General features: G+C 44.5%; 1 protein-coding gene across 2 annotated transcripts in view; it reads right to left on the bottom strand.

Annotated features, from left to right (window-relative positions):
• Nucleotides 1–24,210, bottom strand: part of LOC110497517 (catenin alpha-2) — a 663,050-nt gene that overhangs the window by 43,944 nt on the left and 594,896 nt on the right. For both annotated transcript variants that reach the window (XM_036954442.1, XM_036954443.1), the window contains exons 10-13: nucleotides 23,310–23,402; nucleotides 19,673–19,829; nucleotides 16,240–16,440; nucleotides 2,726–2,877 (exon numbers count right to left, since the gene is read on the bottom strand). In XM_036954442.1, the coding sequence (XP_036810337.1) occupies nucleotides 2,726–2,877; nucleotides 16,240–16,440; nucleotides 19,673–19,829; nucleotides 23,310–23,402 (603 nt within the window). The remainder of the gene's footprint in view (nucleotides 1–2,725; nucleotides 2,878–16,239; nucleotides 16,441–19,672; nucleotides 19,830–23,309; nucleotides 23,403–24,210) is intronic.

The following is a 24,210-nucleotide window of genomic DNA, read 5'->3' as shown; positions in this document are numbered from 1 at the left end:
TCCTTCTGCGTCCTGGGTTGAGTCTGTTCTTAGTCAGAGTCTGAGTGCAGATAGGCCTTCCCGTCACGTGAGGGGCGGCTGGCGGGAGATGTCACACAATTTGCAGCAAGTCAGATCTCCCTGTGTTGAATTATTCCGATTTTTTTTTATATACGCTTGCTCTGATTTCAAGTCCCTTGCATCATTGTTTTTAAGAAGTCTCGGTGGTGGTTTACACCGCGCACCATAAGAGCACTATAAAGCTCGCTGAAATCGTGGGATCAAACGGCACAAAGGGAAAAGGGCGGGGAGGGTAAATGGCCTCAACAGATTCCGTGTTTTGTTTTTTCTTCTTCAATCTTCAACTTGTTTCTAACTGCTATCTCACAGCGAGACAGGGTGGGGACGTGACAGATGTTCTAGACTGGCAGGACTCAGGGACGAATCAGTTCATGCGTTCGACCAATTAAGAGCAGGGATCTGGGGCGGCTTCCCGGGCCAATCGGGAGGCAGTTAGCTGAAGAGAAGAGTGGGATGAGTGGCTCAGTCGCCCATCTGTCTGTTTGTCAACAATGTTTGTCAACAATATCATCCCGGCAACACTGTAAACATCGGCTACACCGTCCTCATCTCCAGACATAACAACCTCCTCTACAAGCTGAAGATGCCACTTGTCCAAATAGCTGGATTTTATTGAAAACAGCTTTGGAGGCACTTCTCTCGAAGACAAACCGATTTCTCGCAAACCCACCACACATGAAGACGTTACAGTTATGCGTGTCTACATGATACAAAGGCAGGAAGGATAACAGACTCTCTATCCGACAAATGTCAATATCTTGCACGTCTATTCTTTGTGTGGTACATAGTGGATGACGAGGAGAAGATGGTAATGTGCGTGCGTTCCAAATGAATGGGAGATGGCGCTAGTGTACAGCGATTGTTTAACGAGCTCCTGACAAATTTTGTGTGTTTTTACGCGCTGATCTGAACCTTTTAAAAAAATTTTTTTTTTTTACATGTTTTCGCCATCGTTTCCATTGACCGATCGTTACTCATTGTATATCTATTATTACTTCCATTACTACGTGTCTTACTTTTCTATTATTTCTCTATTCTTTTTTTCTTCTGCATTGTTGGGAAGGGCCCATAAGTAAGCGTTTCACTGTTAGTCCACAGCTGTTGTTTACAAAAGCATGTGAGGAATACAATTGCATTTTATTTGATGGCAGCCCATTCCCTATAGGATGCGCAACTTTTGACCACAGCACTATGAGCCCTGATCAAAAGTAGTGCACTATAAAGGGAATAGGGTGCCATTTGGGACGCACCCTGGGTGAGGTTTGACTTGCATGCACCTCCCGCAGCTTAATCATTTCCCCTTTGTTCCCAGAAGAAGGGATATGTGCTCCCTTTGTGTGTGGAAATGAGTGTGAACATTGAAGCCTTTTTTTAGTTGAATTGCGTGGCACGTTCCATTTTCTGGAGGCGACATATAACAGATGTCTGCGGACGTGTGTACTTGAGTGTGTGTGTGTGTGTGTGTGTGTGTGTGTGTGTGTGTTTGTAATGCTATTTTATTAACGCTCTACACACACACACCCGACCATACTCAAGTTCAGAAATTAACACCGTGTGGAATTGCCACCATAATCCCTTGCTGTTGTAGGCTACAACTAGGCCCTGCCAGCAGGTTCTAAAGAAATCCTTTTCTAAAGAAATCCATGTACACCAGTTTACATGGGAGCAACAAAAAAAAACGCACACCACAAAAACATCCTTCAGACGTTTGATATGAAAGGCGACACATTGTATTACGGAAGTTAGGCTACACGACGACGAGAAATCACAGATAGTCCTCCAAGTCTCCAAGAGTCATTGAACTTGGAAATAGATTATGAGGCTGGTGGGTCGGTCTCGGTCCGTTCAAAGCCCCTGTTTTACATGATTTACCAACATCAAATTATTTCCCCGTAATTAGATTTTTCTCGCCACTGCACTGGGAAATTTTCCAGCAGTCCAAAATTGAATAAATTAATTTGCACGGTGGTGTTGGGAGAAGGGGGGTACGAGAAGAGAGAAAAAAATGCTAGACAAACACCATCTAGTAGGCTTACCATACTGGATACAGTCTATAAATGGCTGAGTCTATAAAAATGACTCGGTAATAGGCTTTTTTTGTAACATCAATACAAAGTCCAAGGAACTAGCCTTACAGTATTATGTTATAAGTAAACAAGTCTTGTCAGAGCCAGAACAGCCCATAGGGTAGCAGCCACAAGGCCACTGAGGTGGTCTATTCCTACCAGCCCTAAAGTCTTATGTCATGTTACACTGCACCATAAGGTTTCGTATGAAGCGTGAAGTTCTTTGTAATTTAATTTCCATGTCATTTAATTTCTCATACCTTGACATCAAATCAGGGAGATTGTTTGTGATTCATCTTGGGAAAATGAACGTTCCATGTGACCTCACGCAGGGCACATTCTTGGAATTGGATAATAATGAGAAAGAAAATGAGAAAATAAGGTGAATCCCAATGTACACTTGGTCTTGCATTGATGTCAATGGGAGAATAAGTGTGTCTTCAGATGGCACCCATGTTCCTATATAGTGCACATCTTTTTATGGGCCCTGGTCAAAAGTGGTGCCCTAATAATGGGAACAGCTGGTGTAATTTGGTACGGAGTCTGTTCCCAGCATGCTTTGAGAAGCGTGAGAGGAGGAAATGAGGAAGTGGACATACCCTGATCATAAGAACGGCTTTCCGTATGTCACGCACGCCGTCGTAGACCAGGCGGGACGCGTCGATGAATTCGTTCTCCTCGAAGGGCTGTGGGGGGTTTGTGCTCAGCGCCTCAATGGCCACCTCCACTTGTTCAGCGAAACGGGGCATGACTGGAAGAAGGGATAGAGAGAGAGAGGGAGGAAAAGGGAGAGAAATAAAGAACAATGAGAATGGCGACCAGAACTTACTTGACTCAGGTGCACTCACTTAATTTATTTAAACATTTTAGGCAACATGTCCTACTAGAATGTTTCACCGTGTGCCTTCCTCTCTGTGTGTGTGTGTGTGTGTGTGTGTGTGTGTGTGTGAAACAGACACAGAGAGAGCAAGAGAGAGAGAGAAAGATAGATAAGGATAAACAAAGGTGAAAAACAAGAGAAATGTTTAAAAAAAAACATCCTTCAAAAGTTTCTTTCCCCCTGGGGGGACGGGCACATTGATTTGAGAGAGGTGGAATACCACAAGAGACATGTGTGTGTGTCAATGTAAGACAACGTGTGTGTGTGTGTTCTATTCTCAAACCAAGGACACACACTCTGTTCTGAAGCGGGGGTCCCAGACTCTGTCAATCTAAAAAAGACGAGATGTCACCAGAAATCTGGCACCACAGGGATGGGGTGCCCGAGCGCCCTTTGCACGCCAATTAGCCGTTTCACCTTAGCTACACTACCCGGGGGGCGGATATCTGTCAGCCTATCACTGCGTGAGTGCTAGGCTGCTAATGTGCTAGCTTTGGTTGGCAGACATTCACCTATTAGTGTGTCAGTTTTAGCATGCTAAGGCGCTAGCTATGGTTGACAGCCACTCAACAGGCTGAAAATTCATTGCCAAAACAAAAGGCTGCAAAACAAAAAGTAGCTTACTCTGACAAAAACAATGACTGGCATTTAGCGGGAATATTAGTTTGGCAAGCGTTGCCAACGGAGCATCTGTATGTTCTTTGTGCGTTCACAGAAGGGGTGTTGAATTTGAGTAAACGCCAGGGCAACCGTGCCAAAGATATTCATGTTGAATGGGACAGCTACATAATCATCTTCAGATGACTCGTGATGATCTGATGCAGGCAATGTTTAAAGGTCCAATGCAGCCATTTTTATCTCAATATCAAATACTTTCTGGGTAAGAACTCATACTGTGATGTTTTGAATTAAAATGGTCAAAAATAAACTAAAATAGCTTCTTAGCTAAGAGCAATTTCTCAAGCAAGAATTTTGCTAGGACTGTCTGGAAGTGGTCTGAGTGGGGAGGGGAAAATGGAAAACTAGCTGTTATTGGCATGAAGGTTTGGAACCCTCTTTCCTATTGGTCTATTAACTAATTTACCACTTGGTGATGTCAACAGACAGGCCAAAGCTCCATCGCACCAAAACAGGCTTTTCAAACAGCTCCTACACTAAAAGACCATTATCATAATTTTCACATTCTCAACAGTATTTTTCCAACCTCAGAGGAAAGTGGGTTTTTGACTGCACTGGGCCTTTAATAATTGTTTTAATGCTGTGGTTCTGCTTGAGCAGTAACAGCTAAATCAATGGGTTACGGTTAAACTACCTGACTGAGAGAACAAACTGAGAGAACAAAACAATATTTAGGTGGATTGACACGACCTTGTTTGACCCAGTCTTGTGTTATTGAATTGAGCCATGATTAGAGCCGGCCTGTTCCAATTTTCACTGTCAAGTGGACACCGGGGACACACGCACAGCACACACACACACAAAATCACATGCACGCAGACACACACACACACAGAGTACCCGATCCGTGTGGATGTCGTGCCGCCTTCACAATTTCCGATTCAGCAGCAAGCGCCTCGGTCTACAGCTTGTACTCATTATCTGTCTACACTGAGTCGTCGTCCCATTCCAGAGGAGAAAAGGGGGCCAGTACAACAAGACGAGAGGCACTCGCAAAAAGCTTCTGATGCATATAGAAAATACAAAAAACCTGACATAATATTCTCTGAGCGGCTGTTGAAATACATTTCAGAGAGGCATGATAAAACAAATACAATCAGAGGGATGGAATTGGAGAGGGGGTTGAATTTGGGCTCCGGATCACTGGTGAAGAAGAAGAAGAAGAAGATGCACGTCTAATGAGAATGCTGGAAGGGAGGGTGAAAACAATTAATGCAGGAGGGGAAAAAAACGACAACAATAACAAAGATTTAATGTGCTAGTGGATATGCCCCTGAATCCCCCGACAAACATGCTGTGTGATATTATTGGAATTCTACTCTCTCTCTCTCTCTCTCTTCTCTGTTCACCGTGAAGTGGCGAAAATCAATTAGAAGCTTAAGGCAGAAAGGTAAATAAGATAAAATACACAAACGTATGTATTAAAAACACTGGGGCTGGTTATTACACAACAAACATAAAAGGTGCTCCAAAAACTGTTTTAATTTTTCTTCTCTCAAGTTATTTTAGTTTATTTTTAAATTTCAGTTTAATCCACTTACTGGATAAGCGTAAAATAGGCTATTGGGAATTTTGTGCAGGGCTAGGGTTTTTAAATAAATGTTCTCCGAGACGCTTAATGAGGAATGTTGCTGATGGTAATGGAGCAATTTCACTCATTCCGACTGAGAAATGATAAAGGGAATTAGACGTGACCACGTTTCTCCCTCTTCCTAAACTCTACTATATAATCAAGAGAGAAGTCATGAAAGTACAATGAATGAAGTGAATGCTTAAATATTTGGTAAAGTTCTTTGTGGCACCACGCAGCCAACAAAGACATCCTCGAGGCCTAAGATCACACAGGGACAGATCCGCTCGCATTGTGACATAATAGACTCCTCATAGGAAAACAAAAAACACTTCCCACTTCCGCAACAAACAAACAAAACGGCTGTAAATCGCAGAGCGTACCATTAACCTTCAAACCGGAGCCGTCACTGTGATTTGTGTTTTCGCCTCTCGGAAGGGAGGGAGGGAACAGAGGGAGGAAATGGAGTGAGGGAGTGCATTGCCAAGTCTGACCGGAAGTATCTCCAGCCCCCACCCACCGCTCTCTCTCCATCAGAAACATGCACGCATACAAGTACACACACACACACACACACACACACACACACACACACACACACACACACACACACACACACACACACACACACACACACACACACACACACACACACACCCTTTTGATTTAGCTGCTGCTGAGACTTCTTCCTACAAGTCTCTCTCTGGGTGGTCTAGTTCGCCCCAACCTCAGCTAAACTGTCTCACCTCGCTGTACATCCTATACTGCTGATTCCTACTCCAATACACTAGTCAGCTTTTATTCGATACCACCCACCCACTGCTGCTGAAGAAGCTTCTCACCTCCTCTCTCTCTTTCTTTCTCCCCCTCCTCTTTCCTCTTCTCTCCTCCCCTCTATCTAAACCCCCCCCCCCATTCCATCATCATAACAACTGAGAGAGAGACAGAGAGAGAGAGTGACTCATTTCAAAACACTGTGTCTGTGTAGTGTGGGAAACACCTGGGCAGGGTGATGCAACTTGGTGGCCATTTAGGAGCTGGTGTACTGTAAATTGGCACAGCTGACAAGATTCTTGACTTAGCTATAACACTCTCCAGTCCTTTCCTCTGTAATGTCATTCCATCAGTTGCTTTTGGTTGGAAAACAGAATGTAACCTGTGCTAGAACTGACATAGGCCTATCTGACATTCAATACAATATGACATTACTTTTAGTGTGTGTGTGTGTGTATGTGTGTGTGTGTGTGTATGTGTGTGTGTGTGTGTGTGTGTGTGTGTGTGTGTGTGTGTGTGTGTGTGTGTGCGTGCGTGCGTGAGTAATTACTCTCCCATATTGTAGACATGCATGACCAAACCTTGAGGAAATTCAATTTCCAGCAACATGCGTAATGACTAGGGTTGCGATCTTTCAATAAATTCCCTGGTTTTCCCCTGAAATCCCGGTTGGAAGATTCCCAGAATCAGCAGGGAAATCTAGAATCATCCAACCAAGATTTCTGGAAAACCAGGGAATTGATGACATTTTAGTCATTTAGCAGACCCTATCACCCAGGGCGACTACAGGAAAAATGAGGGTTAAGTGCCTTGGTTAAGAGCACATCGACAGACTTTTCACCTAGTTGGCTCGGAGATTCGAACCATCGACCTTTCGGTTATTGGCCCAACACTAGGCCATATATCAGCTTTTTAATCTACCTTCTCTGGGAAAAACCTTAATGATCAAGCTTAAAAATAAATAAAAAATTATGCGGCTGAAGATTAGTTTAAATGCAGGTGGAGAGAGAAAGAGGAGAAATACAGAGAGAGAGAGATAACCCCTTTCCTGTGAGGCTATTGATTTACACCCCCTCCTTCAAGGACAAGCCTCAATCCCCAGGTCTGTGTGTGTGAAGTAGAATGTCTGTCAGGAATCTATTGCTCAGCTTAATAGAGTTGTGCAGTCTGCCTGTGTGTTTGAGAGTGTCTTTCTATGTGTGTGTGTCTGTGTGTGTGTTGTGTGTCTGTGTCTTTCTGTCTGTGTGTGAGTGAGTGTCTTTGTGTGTGTGTGTGTGTGTGTGTGTGTGTTTGTGCACGGTGGCGGCACATGTGTATGTGCCGAGCCCAGCCCGACTGCCTGTACTATCCCAAACTATAAATCTAACTGGGCCAATACGTGACAGGGGTCAAAGGTGAGACACTTGTAATAAGCAGAGCGGATTGGACAGCTTGACCATTTGACACCTGTCAAAGGGGAGGTGAGTGACAGCGTCTAGCGTTGAGTGGCGAGGACATGCTAATAGCACATAGAGATGCTTAGGCACAAAAGCTCACACAAACACATACGCATGGAGACACACAGGCAAGCATGAATATGCACATGCACGCAGACACACCTAGACTTGGGCTGGCTTCTCTGGAGGACCTCAGCCAGGCAGGTCAGAAGCTGATGGACACACTAACTAGCTGGCAGTCCTACAACAAACACAAACACACGCCACACACACCTGGCTTTAGTTTACACAAAGTGCAACACTGGCCCAGGACACCACCTGTTCAGTCCTCCTCCACTGGCTCCTCTCCTCTCGCTCTCCTCTCATCCATTTTATATCCGTTTTTCTTTTCCCCTCTTCACCTCCAAGTCTCACTGTCTCTCCGCCAGATTTCAGGAGGCACCAATTTAGCCTCTGACAGAGCAGGCCCCAGGCCAAAACATGCCACAATGCCACCTAAAGTAGAGATTAGTCTGTTGCCGTATGTGTTTGCATGTGTGTTTGCATGTGTGTGTGCGTGTGTGTGTGTGTGTGTGTGTGTGTGTGTGTGTGTGTGTGTGTCCGCTGTCACACTGCAGTGGACATGTGCAGTCAGGTGGACAGGGCCTTCCAATTACAGCAAGCTTATGTCACGAACGGTGCCCAATTTTCTTTTTGTTTACTCCTTTTGACCAGGGCCCATGGTTAACAGTAGTGCACTATATAGGAATAGGATGCCATTTTGGACACATTCCAGGTGTTGCAGTGGAACAGTCAGTGGTTTGACAACTCCATATGTGGCGGCTTCTATTTCCTTGTATGCTTTTAGACAGGGAGTGAGATCCTTTGAAATCAGGGAATGAACACAAATAGTGTGATCCGACGTGCTAAGCCCAGATTGATTAAGGGCTCAATTCAATCAGAACCACTTTAACCGGCATCCGCAATGCGGTTGTTATCGCGGTGTCGGATGTGGAACTGCGTTCGAGCTGGGAAATCCAAAAGTGGCTCCCGGCATTATACCTTAAGCGGACATTGCCTTTGGCTGCATGGAGTCGCATTAAAATGAAATCCAATGCAGCCTTGTGTGTACAAGTTTGAACACTAGAATGTGAGATGTGATCTACACATAGATGAGGCTGATCAAAACCGCCATTATTTTGTAGCCTACACTTTCTCGTTCTTTCTCGTTCTGAACTGGGAGTGGTGTGGGCTTCCTGACAATGATCAAGAGCTTGCTTACCGATTTGACAGCTCCAACGCAGTAACACCTCCGACACTGCCACAACATCAGCTACGCGGGTGTCGGCTATCGCCGGTTAACCCTCGATCTGATTTAATCTCGGCCTAAAATCACGATACACCGCGGCGGTAGCAAACTGTCCAATTCGCATGCTTCACACTTATGCAATTTTAAGGATACCGGGTCAACCAAGGACGAAACTTGATTTATTCTTAGCCTTGGAAGTAAAAAGAAGAAGAAAAGGCTAAACATCAGAGTAAACAAATGGATAGAGGCGGAGAGTATTACCTGTGGTCCACTCTTAGTCTCGTCCTAGCACACTGATCTTGCAAGGTTATATAAAATAGGTTTCACTATCTATGCAAGCTCAGTGTGGTAGCACGAGGCTAGTCCACCCCTAGAGATGAGTATCAAACCCGACCCCATTCCTCCTTCCTCACCCTGGCAGCCCCGTCCCGCCATCGTTCCTCTCCTCCATCTTTCCCATTATAAGTCATTTTAGCAGGGTGGGAAATCCATTGTCGCTCTGTTTATTTCCCCTCTGCCGGGATAATGAAAGAGACCATCAGCATTACTCGAGTGCCCCTCGCCGCCGGAGGCGATAAGTCACAAACAAGCATTAAACAAGTCACACACAGTGCCATCGGGGCCAGCTGTGCTAGGCTAGGCTTTGTGTGCTAGGCTAGGCTTTCTGTTGTTTACACACAGAACAGAACAGAACAGAACAGAGGAACCTATGGCCTGGCTTCCTGGACCAAGATTAAGCCTAGTCCTGGAAATTGTTCTTTGGAGATTCACCATAAAAAGTGCATGAGTCCAGGACTTTATCTGGAATGGAGTGTGTGTTTACCCAGACAGACTGCATGTACTACCCCAAGCTATAAATCTGACTGTGTTTGTTGTTGAGGAAGGGGGGGGGGGGGGGTGACAGTATCTGGCGTTGAGGTTGAGCACACACTAATAGGCTTGCACGAGTGCACAGAGATGCATAGGCACACAGGTAAACACAAATACCCATAAGCACACACACACTTGGGCAGGCCTCTCTGACGGACACTCTAACTTGATGGCAGTACACCCCAGAATGCTGGCTGCAGTTTACACAGGCAACAGCAGTCCAGGAAGCCACCTGTTCACTTCTCCGCCACCGACTCCATCCTCTCCTCTCATCCAAATGTCATCTGTTTTTCTTGTTCCCTCTCCACCTCCACGTCTCACTATCGCTCCGCCAGCTTTCAGGAGGCACCAATGTAGCCTCAGACAGAGCAGGCCCCAGGCCAAAACATGCCACAGAGCCACCTAAAGTAGAGATTAGTCTGTTGCCGTGTACGTGTCTCCTCCATGTTGAAGACACACACTGCAGTGGACGTGTACAGTCAGGTGGACAGGGCCTTCCAATGACAGTAGGCTTGCATCCCAAATGACTTACGTCCCTATTCACTTCATAGTAAACTACTTTTGACCATGGCACATAGGGCTCTGGTCGAAAGTAATGCACTTTATAGGAAAATGGTACCATTTGGGATGCATTCCAGGTGTTGCAGTGGAACAGGGAAAGGGGGATACCTAGTCAGTTGCACAACTGAATGCATTCAACCGAAATATGTCTTCCGCATTTAACCCAATCCCTCTGAATCAGAGAGGTGTGGGGGGCTGCCTTAATCGATCATCCACGTCACGGCACCCGGAGAGCAGTTGTTGTTGGGGTTTAACTGGGCAGAACGGGGGATTTTTTTTCAACTTGCCGGCTCGTGGATTCCAACTTGCGGCCTTCTGTTACTGACCCAACGCTTGACGACTCCATACGTGGCGGGTTCTATTTCCTTGTATGCTTTCAGACCGGGAGTGGGATCTTTTGGAGTCAGGAAATAAACACAACAAGTTTGTTCCAACATGCTATGCCTGGATTGATTAAATCAAGGATACACTGCAGAGTAGCAAACTGTTCAATTAGCATGCTCACACTTATGCACTTTTAAGGGTAACCAAGGACAACACTTGATTTATTCTTAGCCTTGGAAGTCAAAATATGAAGAAAAGGCAAAAGAATAGGATTAAACAAATAGATGTTGGCGGAAGGTATTACCTGTGGTCCAACCCTAGCCTCGTCCTAGCACACTGGTCTTGCGAGGTTACATAACATAGGTTTCACTATCTATGCAAGCTCACAAGCTCAGTGTGGTAGCACGAGGCTAGTCCACCCCTAGAGATGAGTATCAAACCCGACCCCATTCCTCCTTCCTCACCCTGGCAGCCCCGTCCCGCCATCGTTCCTCTCCTCCATCTTTCCCATTACAAGTCATTTTTAGCAGGGTGGGAAATCCATTGTCGCTCTGTTTATTTCCCCTCTGCCGGGATAATGAAAGAGACCATCAGCATTACTCGAGTGCCCCTCGCCGCCGGAGGCGATAAGTCATAAACAAGCATTAAACAAGTTACACACGGTAACATCTGCCCAGATGTGTTGTGCTAGGCTAGCCCTGTTGTTTACACACATAGAATAGAGTAATCTATGGCCTGGCTTCCTGACAAAAACTAAGCCTAGTCCTGGAATAGAAATCATGGGATCTGGAGATTCACCGTTGAAAGTACTTTTAAATCCAGGACTAGGATTAATCTGTGAATGGGAAACCATCCCCGTGGGCCTACGTTCTGAATATGACTATGAAACTGTTGCTAGAACTGACACCAACCAACCTATGTCAACTCAGTTTAGTTGGAAACTGAGTTTATGAATTGGGGGAAAACGCCCATAATTTTCAATTAGGGTTTATTCTTATAATTTCAATAAATTCTCAGTTAACTCCATGGTGTTGACTAGGTTCAAATGAATCGTCTCTGTTGAATCCATCGACACTACACCACAGAACAGTACATTACAGTTCAGTACTGCACAGTAAAGCCTTGTATCAGTGTACAAGCATCACATTGTGCATCACATTGTGATGCTTTTGCAAAAATATATGAATCACGGTAGTACAGTAAAGTACAGTAAGTAAAGTAGTAAAGTACAGTAAGTAAAGTAGTACAGTACAGTAAGTAAAGTAGTAAAGTAAGTAAAGTAGTACAGTACAGAAAAGTAGTGCAGTACAGTAAGTAAAGTAGTACAGTAAGTAAAGTAGTACAGTGCAGTAAAGTAGTACAGTAAAGTAGTATAGTACGGTAAGTAAAGTAGTATAGTACAGTAAGTAAAGTAGTACAGTAAGTAAAGTAGTACAGTAAGTAAAGTAGTACAGTACAGTAAAGTAGTACAGTAAAGTAGTATAGTACAGTGAGTAAAGTAGTATAGTACAGTAAGTAAAGTAGTACAGTACAGTAAGTAAAGTAGTACAGTACAGTAAAGTAGTATAGTACAGTAAGTAAAGTAGTATTATACAGTAAGTAAAGTAGTACAGTAAGTAAAGTAGGACAGTACAGTAAGTAAAATAGTACAGTAAAGTAGTATAGTACAGTAAGTAGAGTAGTACAGTAAGTAAAGTAGTACAGTATAGTAAGTAGAGTAGCACAGTAATGTAGTATAGTAAGTAAGTAAAGTAGTACAGTAAGTGAAGTAGTAAAGTAAATACAGTAGTATAGTAAGTAAAGTAGAACAGTAAAGTAGTACAGTAAGTAAAGTAGTACAGTAAAGTAGTATAGAACAGTAAGTAAAGTAGTACAGTAAAGTAGTATAGTAAGTAAATTAGTACAGTAAAGTAGTATAGTACAGTAAGTAAAGTAGTACAGTAAGTAAAGTAGTAGAGTACAATAGTATAGTAAGTAAAGGAGTACAGTAAGTAAAGTAGTACAGTAGAGTAGTATAGTACAGTAAGTAAAGTAGTACAGTAAGTAAAGTAGTACAGTAAAGTAGTATAGTAAGTAAAGTAGTACAGTAAAGTAGTATAGTACAGTAAGTAAAGTAGTACAGTAAAGTGGTATATTACAGTAAGTAACGTAGTACAGTAAAGTAGTATAGTACAGTAAGTAAAGTAGTACAGTACAGTAAGTAAAGTAGTACAGTACAGTAAGTAAAGTAGTACAGTACAGTAAGTAAATCAGTACAGTACAGTACAGTACAGTGAAGAGTACATGGTCACATCTCCGGCCAACAGGATTAGTGCCTGTCTGGGAGATACTATACGGTACTACAACTCCCCACAAAGTCACTTTGGGGGCTGCCTAAAAAAAGACTGGATGAATAATGATATGAATTCATAAGGATGTGTTCTCCCCTTATCAGAGGTTATTACAGGCTAATGAGAGTCAAACCACACTCATGTAGGAGCCACTCTTCCCCTGTCCCCCTCCTGCCTTCAGCGAAATTAATATAAACTGCCTGCCTCGCTCCCTTTATTTAAGGAAGAGAAAAAAAGAGCAAAGAAAAAAGCATGGGAATGTCGAGTTTTGAACTGTTCAAAAGCTTTAGTTAGCGAACGCCAGCTCAGTCAAAGGAGGAGATGTGTCGCACATTAACCTTCATGGGGTCTAGTTGCGGTTGCATGCTCAATTGATGCTGCTGATTGAAATGTAGAAGGCGAGGGGGAGGGAGGTTGGAACTTACTTTGACTGGGGTCTTATTCGTCCTAACTATATTTCTCTTTGACGGAGGGCTGTTTTGTTGCTTGTTCCTCCCCTCCTTGTGTTTTAGTGGCGGTGGTGTTTGTTAAATGCTGCCATGCACGTCTGATCTGCACCATAAAACACCTCTATTGATCCCTGGTGAACTTCATCCATCCCCCTCTCTCTATCTTCCTCTCCATCCTCCTCTCCCCTCTTCATTGTCCTCCCCCCATTATCCTCTCTTCATCCTCTCCCTCTCCCCATCCGCCTCTCCATCCTCTCCCTTTCGCCGTCTCTCCTCTCCCCTCTCTCCATCCTCCTCTCCCTTCTCTCCATCCTCTCCCTTTCTCCCTCTCTTCCTCCCCTCCCTACATTTCAGCAGAACGTATGTCTATGGATTTCAGCTACATACCCAGCGGAATGTACATATGAGGGAAAAAACATAAAGAGGATGGAATATAGGATATATACTGTATGTTGACATTATTTATACGGAATCAAATCCAATCAACTAGACACAAAACATCTATAGCTGTGAGTGTAGGCCACTTATCAGTCCTCATGTGTGTGAAGAACTGTATCAAACAGTTTGGCTTAGTCAGATTCCATGTTCCCATGGTGTCCAGTAGTTTCTTTTTCATTCCTCATCAATAGGGCTGACCCCATTTAGTCGACTGGACGATTGTTTGGTCGATAGGTTGTTGGTCGACCAAGATTTTTTTAGTTGAGCAGTGGCAAATATACTTTAAAAAAAAATGTGGCCACATTGTCTGACTCACGCTTGTCTGAGTGGACTAATCCATTGCGGAGGCCAACGAGCATGGCACACCAGTATCACCAGTAGTACATTTACCGTTAATTACCATCATTTCTCATCTCCAATGTTTTTTTGGTTACGCTTTCTGTTAATGCATTCAATATATTTTTATTACACTCTGCCATTGTAGGAGTGGACACGTCGTTTGCAGAGGGCACAACCTAGGCTATACAAGTTTTGGTTTATTTCATTCCAATTTGTTCATCGTCTTTTGTTTGGAGCACTCCTGTCAATCTTGAGTAAGGACACACACCTAATTACACATAGAAGTAGGCCTAGGCTCCCTGGTTTGCACGCAAATGTAGGCTTATAAATGTGCCCGTTTGGATATGTGGTACTGTTTCTGATTGTCTTAACTCACCGTCACTGTGGAGCTTCTCAAAGTCATTTTTATCTTCGCCTCAAACAGCAAGTAAACAAAGTCTGTTTTTACATCCATTGAGAATGACACTAGTGCCTGAACCTCAACGTAGCCTATTTGAAAAATCTTTCCAGCTCTCTCCCTTTCACTAATAACTCAGCATCAAAGGGGGAAATAAATGTCATGCTCTGATCTGGTGGAAACATCATAAAAAAAGGCCTACCTGATTACTTGCACAAATAGCCTACAGCTGTGTCTGTCTGTCTGGAGTTCACTGGTGTGGGAAACTGAGGGACAGAATATTCTATACAATGTTGCAAGTTTGCTAGCACCCAGCTTTGCCCAAACCTAGTTAATAGTTGATACACTGTTTCAAGTTCCTTGCAGACAGGCCATGCGTAGCCAATGTGATTTATAAGATATTTATTTTTCTCAGGATATTTTCTGCCTGCAGGCTGTAATGTTTTTATTTGTTGGCTTTATGTAGGGTATTTTTACAGATTGGCAATGGCAATAGATGATACTTTTAGATTTGTATAATTTTAATTTAGATATAATTTTGATTAACCACACGACAAGACTTTATTATGAATTAAATGAAACTGTTCCATGAAAATGTGCATATGATCAGTAGAAATGGTACGATATTTGAACTCCAAATGTAAAAGGCTGCCGACCGCTGGTGTAGCCTATTATCGGCAACTTCAGGAGGTTAAAGGCAGAATCTGCGAAGACCAGCAGCAGCGGGCAGAATTTTTTCTTCTTCTTCTGGTTAGGCTATATTGATCTCTGGCTCCCTCTTTAGTAATTTGTATGTCTTCATTTTTAATCGCAGTGCTTAAAGCATCAGACAAGCTCAGTAGCCTACCTACAGCTGATATCTTTTTTTTATCATGAGCATGGCCTTATTTCTATTACAGCGTGTTGGATGACTGTCATCCATATTCCATTCGCCAAGTTCAATGTAACCTTGATAGGTTTAGGCTACTACATGATACCCACATTTTCCCTACACCCATCATGAGGTTGCCACAACCTAGCCTATGAATGACATTTTACAACGCAGGTGAACACAAGTCGAGAATTTATTTGTTTGATGACAGACAGAGACACAAGGACAGACAGTGACACATTCAATAACGCCTTGCACACTCTTGCCTGCATCTAGTTTATCTACGGTGTAATCATTATTCCAACAGTTGCAAAAGAGTTTTTATCGCCATTTCATTTGCTTCCATATTGAAAACTGTTCAACTATTGTCATTCTCTTTGAGTCAACTACTCAACACATTGTATACACTGCAGTGCTAGCTAGCTGTAGCTTATGCTTTCACTACCACATTCATTCTCTGAATTCTTTGATTGGGTGGACAACATGTCAGTTCATGCTGCAAGAGTTCTGGTAGGTTGGAGGACATCCTCTGGAAATGGTCAAAATTACTGTGCAAGCCTATGGAAGTGGGTGAGAATCAAGAGCCTCCTAGGTATTTGTACTGAAGTCAATGTACCAAGAGGAGGACGGGAGATACCTGTCTACCGGCTACACCATGGTGCTACCCTACAGTGCTGTTGAGGCTACTGTAGACCTTCATTGCAAAACAGTGTGTTTTAATCAATTATTTGTTGACGTGAATATATTCAGTATAGTTTTATCGAAAAAGGAAACATTATCATTGTTTTACAATTTTATTTTTATGAAATTCACTGAGGAGGGTAGTCCTCTCCTTCCTCCGCTGAGGCGCCATATACGTACGTACAACGCGCATGTGTGCGTGTGTGCGTACACTACGACCAACTCACCGGTCTCAGACAGCAGCTTGATAGACTCCAGAACGCGCTCGGTGTAAACACCTGGTTCGTAGTTCTCCATCTCCGCATTGATGATGTGAACGACGCGGGCCGCCCGACCCCTGATGGCGCCCGCCGTGCGGTCCAGGGTGTCCACGTCACCTTCCTGCAGGGCAATCACGCACTTGTTCACGTCCTCCAGAATGTGGTTTTCTGTGGGGTAGAGATAAAGGGGCGGGAGGGAGAGAGAGAAAGAAAGAGAAGGAGAGAGAGGGAGGTAGAGATAGAGAGGGAGTAGTAGAAAGAGCGAAAGGAGAAGGAAAGCAAGAGAGAGTGGGAGAGAGAGAGAGCGAGAGGTGCGGTGGGGGGTGTTCATTAGGCACAAACATGCTTCATGGATGGGATAGCTTAGTAACTTGAGGGTCAACTGCTGTTTGATAATAAAAAAAAGAGAGAAAGTCCAGATTTCATTGCACAATCATTCTAACCCTTTCATTGACAAGAGTCCTTGTGGACGACAATATAGACGGTTGCAGAATGAGGTGGTAGTCCTTCAAAAGACTCCACCGCAGAGTTTCCCCAAACTCGGTCATCAGGACCCCAATGGGTGCAGGTTTTTGTTTTTGTTTTGCCCTAACACGACACATATGATTCAAATAACCATAGCTGTATGATTAGTTGATTATTAGGGCAAAAACCAAACAAGCACCCCATGTTGGTCGTGAGGACAGAGTTTGGGAAACAATGCTACCATAACGGTGACCTGTACTGCGTGTGTGAACGTGTATGCTCACGTGTGTGTGCGTGCTCGCATCTGTGTGTGTGCATCAGCATACTGTTTGTGTGTGTCAGCATGTGTGTGTATGTGTATTCCCCTCTGTTGAAAGTGAGTCATTTTGAACCAGGAACCTGTATTCGTCGCACCCCCCCCCCCCCCCCCCCCCCACATGGCCAAGAGTAGTGCACTACTGTATATAGGGAATTCGGTGCCATTTGGAATGAACCGTTAACTCCCTGGGAAAGCGCGTTTTTGGCCTGGAACTGCGTCAATAGCCCCTTACCCATTATGGCCTACAAAGCTTAAATCCTGTAAAAGCAGGGAATATTGTGTTCAACCGTTGTATCTCCTAATGACTAAATCACTTAATAATCATGGTAATCTGTATTCAATTAGATCACAGTCATCATCATTAGAAGCCGTGCCGGTATCGACAAGAAAGCTTTCTCCTTTCTCTGAATGGGAGCAGAAACCATGTCGGATAAATGGTGGAAAAACACTGCACTTACAGTGCCTTGCGAAAGTATTCGGCCCCCTTGAACTTTGCGACCTTTTGCCACATTTCAGGCTTCAAACATAAAGATATAAAACTGTATTTTTTTGTGAAGAATCAACAACAACAATTGTGGGACACAATCATGAAGTGGAATGACATTTATTGGATATTTCAAACTTTTTTAACAAATCAAAAACTGAAAAATTGGGCGTGCAAAATTATTCAGCCCCCTTAAGTTAATACTTTGTAGCGCCACCTTTTGCTGCGATTACAGCTGTAAGTCGCTTGAGGTATGTCTCTATCAGTTTTGCACATCGAGAGACTGAAATTTTTTCCCATTCCTCCTTGCAAAACAGCTCGAGCTCAGTGAGGTTGGATGGAGAGCATTTGTGAACAGCAGTTTTCAGTTCTTTCCACAGATTCTCGATTGGATTCAGGTCTGGACTTTGACTTGGCCATTCTAACACCTGGATATGTTTATTTTTGAACCATTCCATTGTAGATTTTGCTTTATGTTTTGGATCATTGTCTTGTTGGAAGACAAATCTCCGTCCCAGTCTCAGGTCTTTTGCAGACTCCATCAGGTTTTCTTCCAGAATGGTCCTGTATTTGGCTCCATCCATCTTCCCATCAATTTTAACAATCTTCCCTGTCCCTTCTGAAGAAAAGCAGGCCCAAACCATGATGCTGCCACCACCATGTTTGACAGTGGGGATGGTGTGTTCAGCTGTGCTGCTTTTACGCCAAACATAACGTTTTGCATTGTTGCCAAAAAGTTCCATTTTGGTTTCATCTGACCAGAGCACCTTCTTCCACATGTTTGGTGTGTCTCCCAGGTGGCTTGTGGCAAACTTTAAACGACACTTTTTATGGATATCTTTAAGAAATGGCTTTCTTCTTGCCACTCTTCCATAAAGGCCAGATTTGTGCAATATACGACTGATTGTTGTCCTATGGACAGAGTCTCCCACCTCAGCTGTAGATCTCTGCAGTTCATCCAGAGTGATCATGGGCCTCTTGGCTGCATCTCTGATCAGTCTTCTCCTTGTATGAGCTGAAAGTTTAGAGGGACGGCCAGGTCTTGGTAGATTTGCAGTGGTCTGATACTCCTTCCATTTCAATATTATCGCTTGCACAGTGCTCCTTGGTATGTTTAAAGCTTGGGAAATCTTTTTGTATCCAAATCCGGCTTTAAACTTCTTCACAACAGTATCTCGGACCTGCCTGGTGTGTTCCTTGTTCTTCATGATGCTCTCTGCGCTTTTAATGGACCTCTGAGACTATCACAGTGCAGGTGCATTTATACGGAGACTTGATTACACACAGGTGGATTGTATTTATCATCATTAGTCATTTAGGTCAACATTGGATCATTCAGAGATCCTCACTGAACTTCTGGAGAGAGTTTGCTGCACTGAAAGTAAAGGGGCTGAATAATTTTGCACGCCCAATTTTTCAGTTTTTGATTTGTTAAAAAAGTTTGAAATATCCAATAAATGTCGTTCCACTTCATGATTGTGTCCCACTTGTTGTTGATTCTTCACAAAAAATACAGTTTTATATGTTTATGTTTGAAGCCTGAAATGTGGCAAAAGGTTGCAAAGTTCAAGGGGGCCGAATACTTTCGCAAGGCACTGTACCTATATACACGGTACACACACACATATTCTACTTTATCATCTCGGGCTGTATGTATCAAGCGTCCCAGAGGACGAGTGCTGATCCAGGATCAGGCCCTGCCTGTCCATGTGATCTTTTTCATTTTAAACGGAAAAGGTCAAACGGATTCTTAAATCAACCCTCCGACTCTGAGACATTTGATACATACGGGCCCCAGGTGTCAAGAACTATTATACAATAAACAGTTAGAATCCGAGAGACTATATGTTGGTGGCAGTGGAGGCTGGTGGAAGAAGCTATAGGAGGACAGCTAATTGGAATGGCTGGAAGGGAATTATTGGAACAGAATCAAACGTGGTTTCCATATGTTTGATACCGTTCCATTTATTCCATTCCAGCCATTACAATCTGCCCGTCCTCCTATAGATCCTCCCACCAGCCTCCTCTATTTGGTGGCGGCTCAGTTGCAACTAGTTTTAGTGTTAAAAAGCACTTCCTTTTAACACTGTACAACATTGTACAGTATTTTCTAATCTTTCCCAATTCCATACCTGACACGGACAGGAAGTCATCCACAGAAGTGATATCGTCGACGGCCTCGGTGAGGATGCGCACCTGCTTCTCCCATTGGTCCTTGAACACGTCCATGTTGTCCTGGGCAACCTTGCTCTGGGGCCGAGCAGCCAGGGTGAGGGCCGCGTTGATCACCTGGGTGGTAGAGAGTGAAGGTTGAGAGAAAAGGTGTGTGTGTGTGTGTGTGTGTGTGTCGGACCACCACAATTAAGGGGATCTCCAATTATGACCTTGTAACTCTCCAAGACACCTGACTTCAAACCCTTTACCTAGATTAAAAGACTGAAGTGCCTCCTAAGGAAATACGACTAGCTCGAGGCCACGACCAGGACTGTACTTCGACGATTAACGCCCTTGCTATACACATTAGAGTAATTAAGTAAGTAAGAAGCCTTGCACGAGCCTCGGTACACCCGCTAGATAGAGTGGAGGATGTGAAATGGACCACATCCGCGGGTACAGTAGGCTACAGCACAGTGGACTTCCCTTTCTGCAGTCGGTTTCCTTAAGCACATTAAAGGGACAGTACACCCACATTGAAAATGACATGACCGCCATTACCCATTGTGCAGTCTATAGTCTACAGACTAGGTAAAACAGCAATCCACGCTTTGGTTTTGTTTATGTCGTTTTTACCGTTGTTAATCCCAGGAATGAGAACTAATGATCTACCAGATAGACAATGTTCCAGCCCTGCAAGTGTCCATTACATGGATAATATCCACGAGTGGTAAAGCAATAGGCAGGGTGCCATTACTACTGTAGGCATGTATGACTGACTAAACCAATTAAGATTGTATTTTTTTATTTATTTCTATTTAAGTCATTTAGCAGACGCTCTTATCCAGAGCGACTCACAAGTGCATTCATCTTAAGGTAGCTAGGTGAGACACCCACAGCTTCCCCCACCACCTTCTTTAAAAAAAAAATCTCGCCAATTTCGATCTTGTCCCATCACTGAGACCCCCGGCCCAAAGAACCAAGTAAAGCCCCCTCGTCCAAACCCTCCCCTAACCCAGACAACACTGGACCAATTGTGCACCATTCCCATGGGACTCCTGGCCACAGCCGGTTGTGGCGCAGCCCGGGAATGAACCTGGGTCTGTCGTAACGCCTCTAGTACGGCGATGCAGTGCCTTAGACCGCTGTGCCACTCAGGAGACCCTGATAGTTTACATTTTTAACAAAAGTTTTGCCTTGTTTTCTACATACGTATGGTGCTATCAATTCATCCAGAACGTTGAAAAAAAAAAGAAGTCCATTAGCTTGTTAAAGCTTGGAAAACAAGGTCAAAATATATATATTTTTTAAATATACCTGGGGTAGGTTGAGCGGTTAAGGCCGTGGCCCCTAAGCACATATGCAATCCCTGCCTGTGTGGGATTGAATACTGGACCCACCGGCCTTCCCACTATGTTCCATGCATCTTTCTACCATTTAATATCGGTTTGAATCAGGAAAAAACACGTTTGAAATAAATGCAAAAAAAGTGAATTGAACCCATTTGCTTTTACAGTTTCTACTTTTAGCTCAATTAGCCTAAAAGAGTCTGATCTGGGATCAGGGTTTGACAGCCACTAATGATGCCTGGCATCAAGCAAAGCCGGTCATCTAATACACTAAACTTACACACACACTCATCTTACGTAACCTTCCTTTTTTTTGTTCTATTCCCTGTTCTCTTTCGTCTTTAATAACACCCCCTTGTCAAACCGACCTCCTGTCAAAACACAAAAATGTCAAAAAAGCACTCACACACCTGAGTCATCTTATGACTCGTGGGAATAATGTGATTGGTTAAAAGAAAAAGACAAAACTGACGCCACGCTCTTGCTCGTATCACGTTTCTCATTCGAGCTCACGTGTCGGCCTCTTGGCCCTCGACAGGGCTTTTTCAAAATGTCAAAACAACCATCTATTTTGCTACTTATCCTCTATTGCTCTGCGCTTTCTCTATGTTGAGCCGTTGCCAAGGAAAAGCGACAGCTGGCAACTTAAAACTTGCAATCCCCTTCCAAAGTTTTCTAATGCTAGCCTTGACTCAGTGGAGGTCAGTTTATCAAAAAGTGGGTCTCGGTGGGTGCAATGTGGCTGCTTGTCGGGCCCCGTGTGAGTCTTCGAGAGGCTAGCACCTTGAATGTTAAGAACTGCCCCTTCCCTCAATCCCTCCTTCCTCTCCTTTCTTCACTTCCATTAGTGAGCGCAGGGTCCCCTGTGAAAATGCCCCGAACCTTAACCTTGGAAACAACGTATCGATTGCCACCTACTCCTCTATTAGACATCCAGAGGAAGCCCGCTCCGGGAGGCTAGAGCTTCCATCTGTATCTCTCTCATATACCCTTCCCTCTCTCCTCTTTCTCTCTGCGCTCCCCCTTTCTTTCCTCCTCTCACTCTGCGCTCCCCCTTTCTTTCCTCCTCTCACTCTGCGCTCCCCCTTTCTCTCCTCCTCTCACTCTGCGCTCCCCCTTTCTTTCCTCCTCTCACTCTGTGCTCCCCCTTTCTCTCCTCCTCTCACTCTGCGCTCCCCCTTTCTCTCCTCCTCTCACTCTCCGCTCCCCCTCTCTCCTCCTCTCACTCTGCGCTCCCCCTTTCTCTCCTCCTCTCACTCTGCGCTCCCCCTTTCTCTCCTCCTCTCACTCTGCGCTCCCCCTTTCTCTCCTCCTCTCACTCTGCGCTCCCCCTTTCTTTCCTCCTCTCACTCTGCGCTCCCCCTTTCTTTCCTCCTCTCACTCTGCGCTCCCCCTTTCTCTCCTCCTCTCACTCTCCGCTTCACCTTTCTCTCCTCCTCTCACTCTGCGCTCCCACTTTCTCTCCTCCTCTCACTCTGCACTCCCCCTTTCTTTCCTCCTCTTACTCTGCGCTCCCCCTTTCTCTGCTCCTCTCACTCTGCGCTCCCCTTTCTCTCCTCCTGTCACTGCGCTCCCCCTTTCTCTCCTCCTCTCACTCTGCGCTCCCCCTTTCTCTCCTCCTCCCCCTCTGCGCGCTCCCCCTTTCTCTCCTCCTCTCACTCTGCGCTCCCTCTTTCTCTCCTCCTCTCTTTTTCTCTCTCCCTCCCAATCGCTCTCTCTGCCCTATCTCCCTCTGCCCCCTCTCTCTCTCTCTCTCTGTGTTCCCTTGGACATTCTTTTTACCCACACAGACACACACAGTACTAAGATGAAGGACGCTGCCTGTGCCCAAACAAACTTGCCTACCGGCAAAGTTGCGTACTAGAGTTTTACTACTCTGTCTTCCTCACCATGTACCATTACTGTGTGTGTTTTCTTTAATCATTGTTAAAACGTTGCTTTTAGAGTATAGTGATTCAGAGAGATATTTAATAACATATGCTTACTCTCTATACAATGGCACTTCCCAATGCAATGGCATGGCAACCAAATAATACAGCGTGTTTAAAAAAAAAACCTCTAAAATAAATGTAAAAGAGCTGAGCCGGGTACCTCCAACGGGTGGTGCTAATACCAGGGTCGTGTTCAGTAGGGCGTACCGTCACAATCCCATTTTGCAACGGGGCAAAACACCAATTGGTTCAGCTAGGTCACCCTCCCCCCGTTTCACTCATTCTCAAAAGCGTATTTCCTCTCTACTAAACAGGATCCAGGACACCCAGCCTACCTGTGGGCAGAGGCTGTCGATCTGGGTGGCGGCCATGCGCACCAGCTTCACACCCTCCTCGTTGTTGGAGATGGAGCAGGCCAGGTTAGCCACCTGTAACAAGAGAGAGAGGACACAAAGACTTAGCTGCTGTTTTTGGCATGTTCATTAGACGGTAACAAACGTCAGACGAGGCTAAGTTCTTCAATGGGTCTTTCAGGACGACGACGACAGGCTTTTAAATCATGTTCTTTCTCCCCCACGATGCACGTACCCTTGTTATTACCATGAGCGGTGGTCTGTTTAGCGCTCACCCGAAACCCAGCACAATTTCCCCCACTAACGCTCAAACTGCTTTACCTCTTGTAATGTGTGCAGATAGTGACTCCTGAAGGAGGCTGTCTCCACCACAGCCTTAACTCGTGTCTGCAGCTATCTGTTCCCGGCGGCAGGGGATTTAATGCTTGGCTAGTCAAGGAAATGTTGGGGCAAAATATGTACCGGGGTTTAGGCTTGCTCATCTGTTTGATTGGTATTTGTTATTCCCCTGTGTTGAGTCCTGGTGAGTGTGCCCCCCCCCTCTCTTCGTTGCTCTATAATTTACCCAAAATATTTGAATTATTTAGATCACATATGGACTATAATGTGAGTTTTCCATTTGTCTATCTCAAGGGCATATTTTTCTGAGAAAGAGGGAGACATAAAGAAACTGAGAAAAAGAGAGAGAGAGATTGGGGAATAGAAAGACCAGCTTTCTCCTGCCCTACTGTGCTGACAGCACTGCTGTTAAGAAGGTGGCAGGGTGAGGAGACTGTACTAAATTAATCCTTGTGAGTGGCAAACCCCCTCCGCCGCTCTCCACTCCTCTACCACCCTTTACTCTTTCCCTCTCTCTCTCATTTCTGGAAGAATCAATGTTTTT

Source organism: Oncorhynchus mykiss, chromosome 19, assembly GCF_013265735.2.
Source record: "Oncorhynchus mykiss isolate Arlee chromosome 19, USDA_OmykA_1.1, whole genome shotgun sequence".
NCBI classification, from domain to species: Eukaryota; Metazoa; Chordata; class Actinopteri; order Salmoniformes; family Salmonidae; genus Oncorhynchus; species Oncorhynchus mykiss.
Note: the sequence above shows the minus strand (reverse complement) of the source record. Positions and strands in the feature narration are given on the sequence as shown.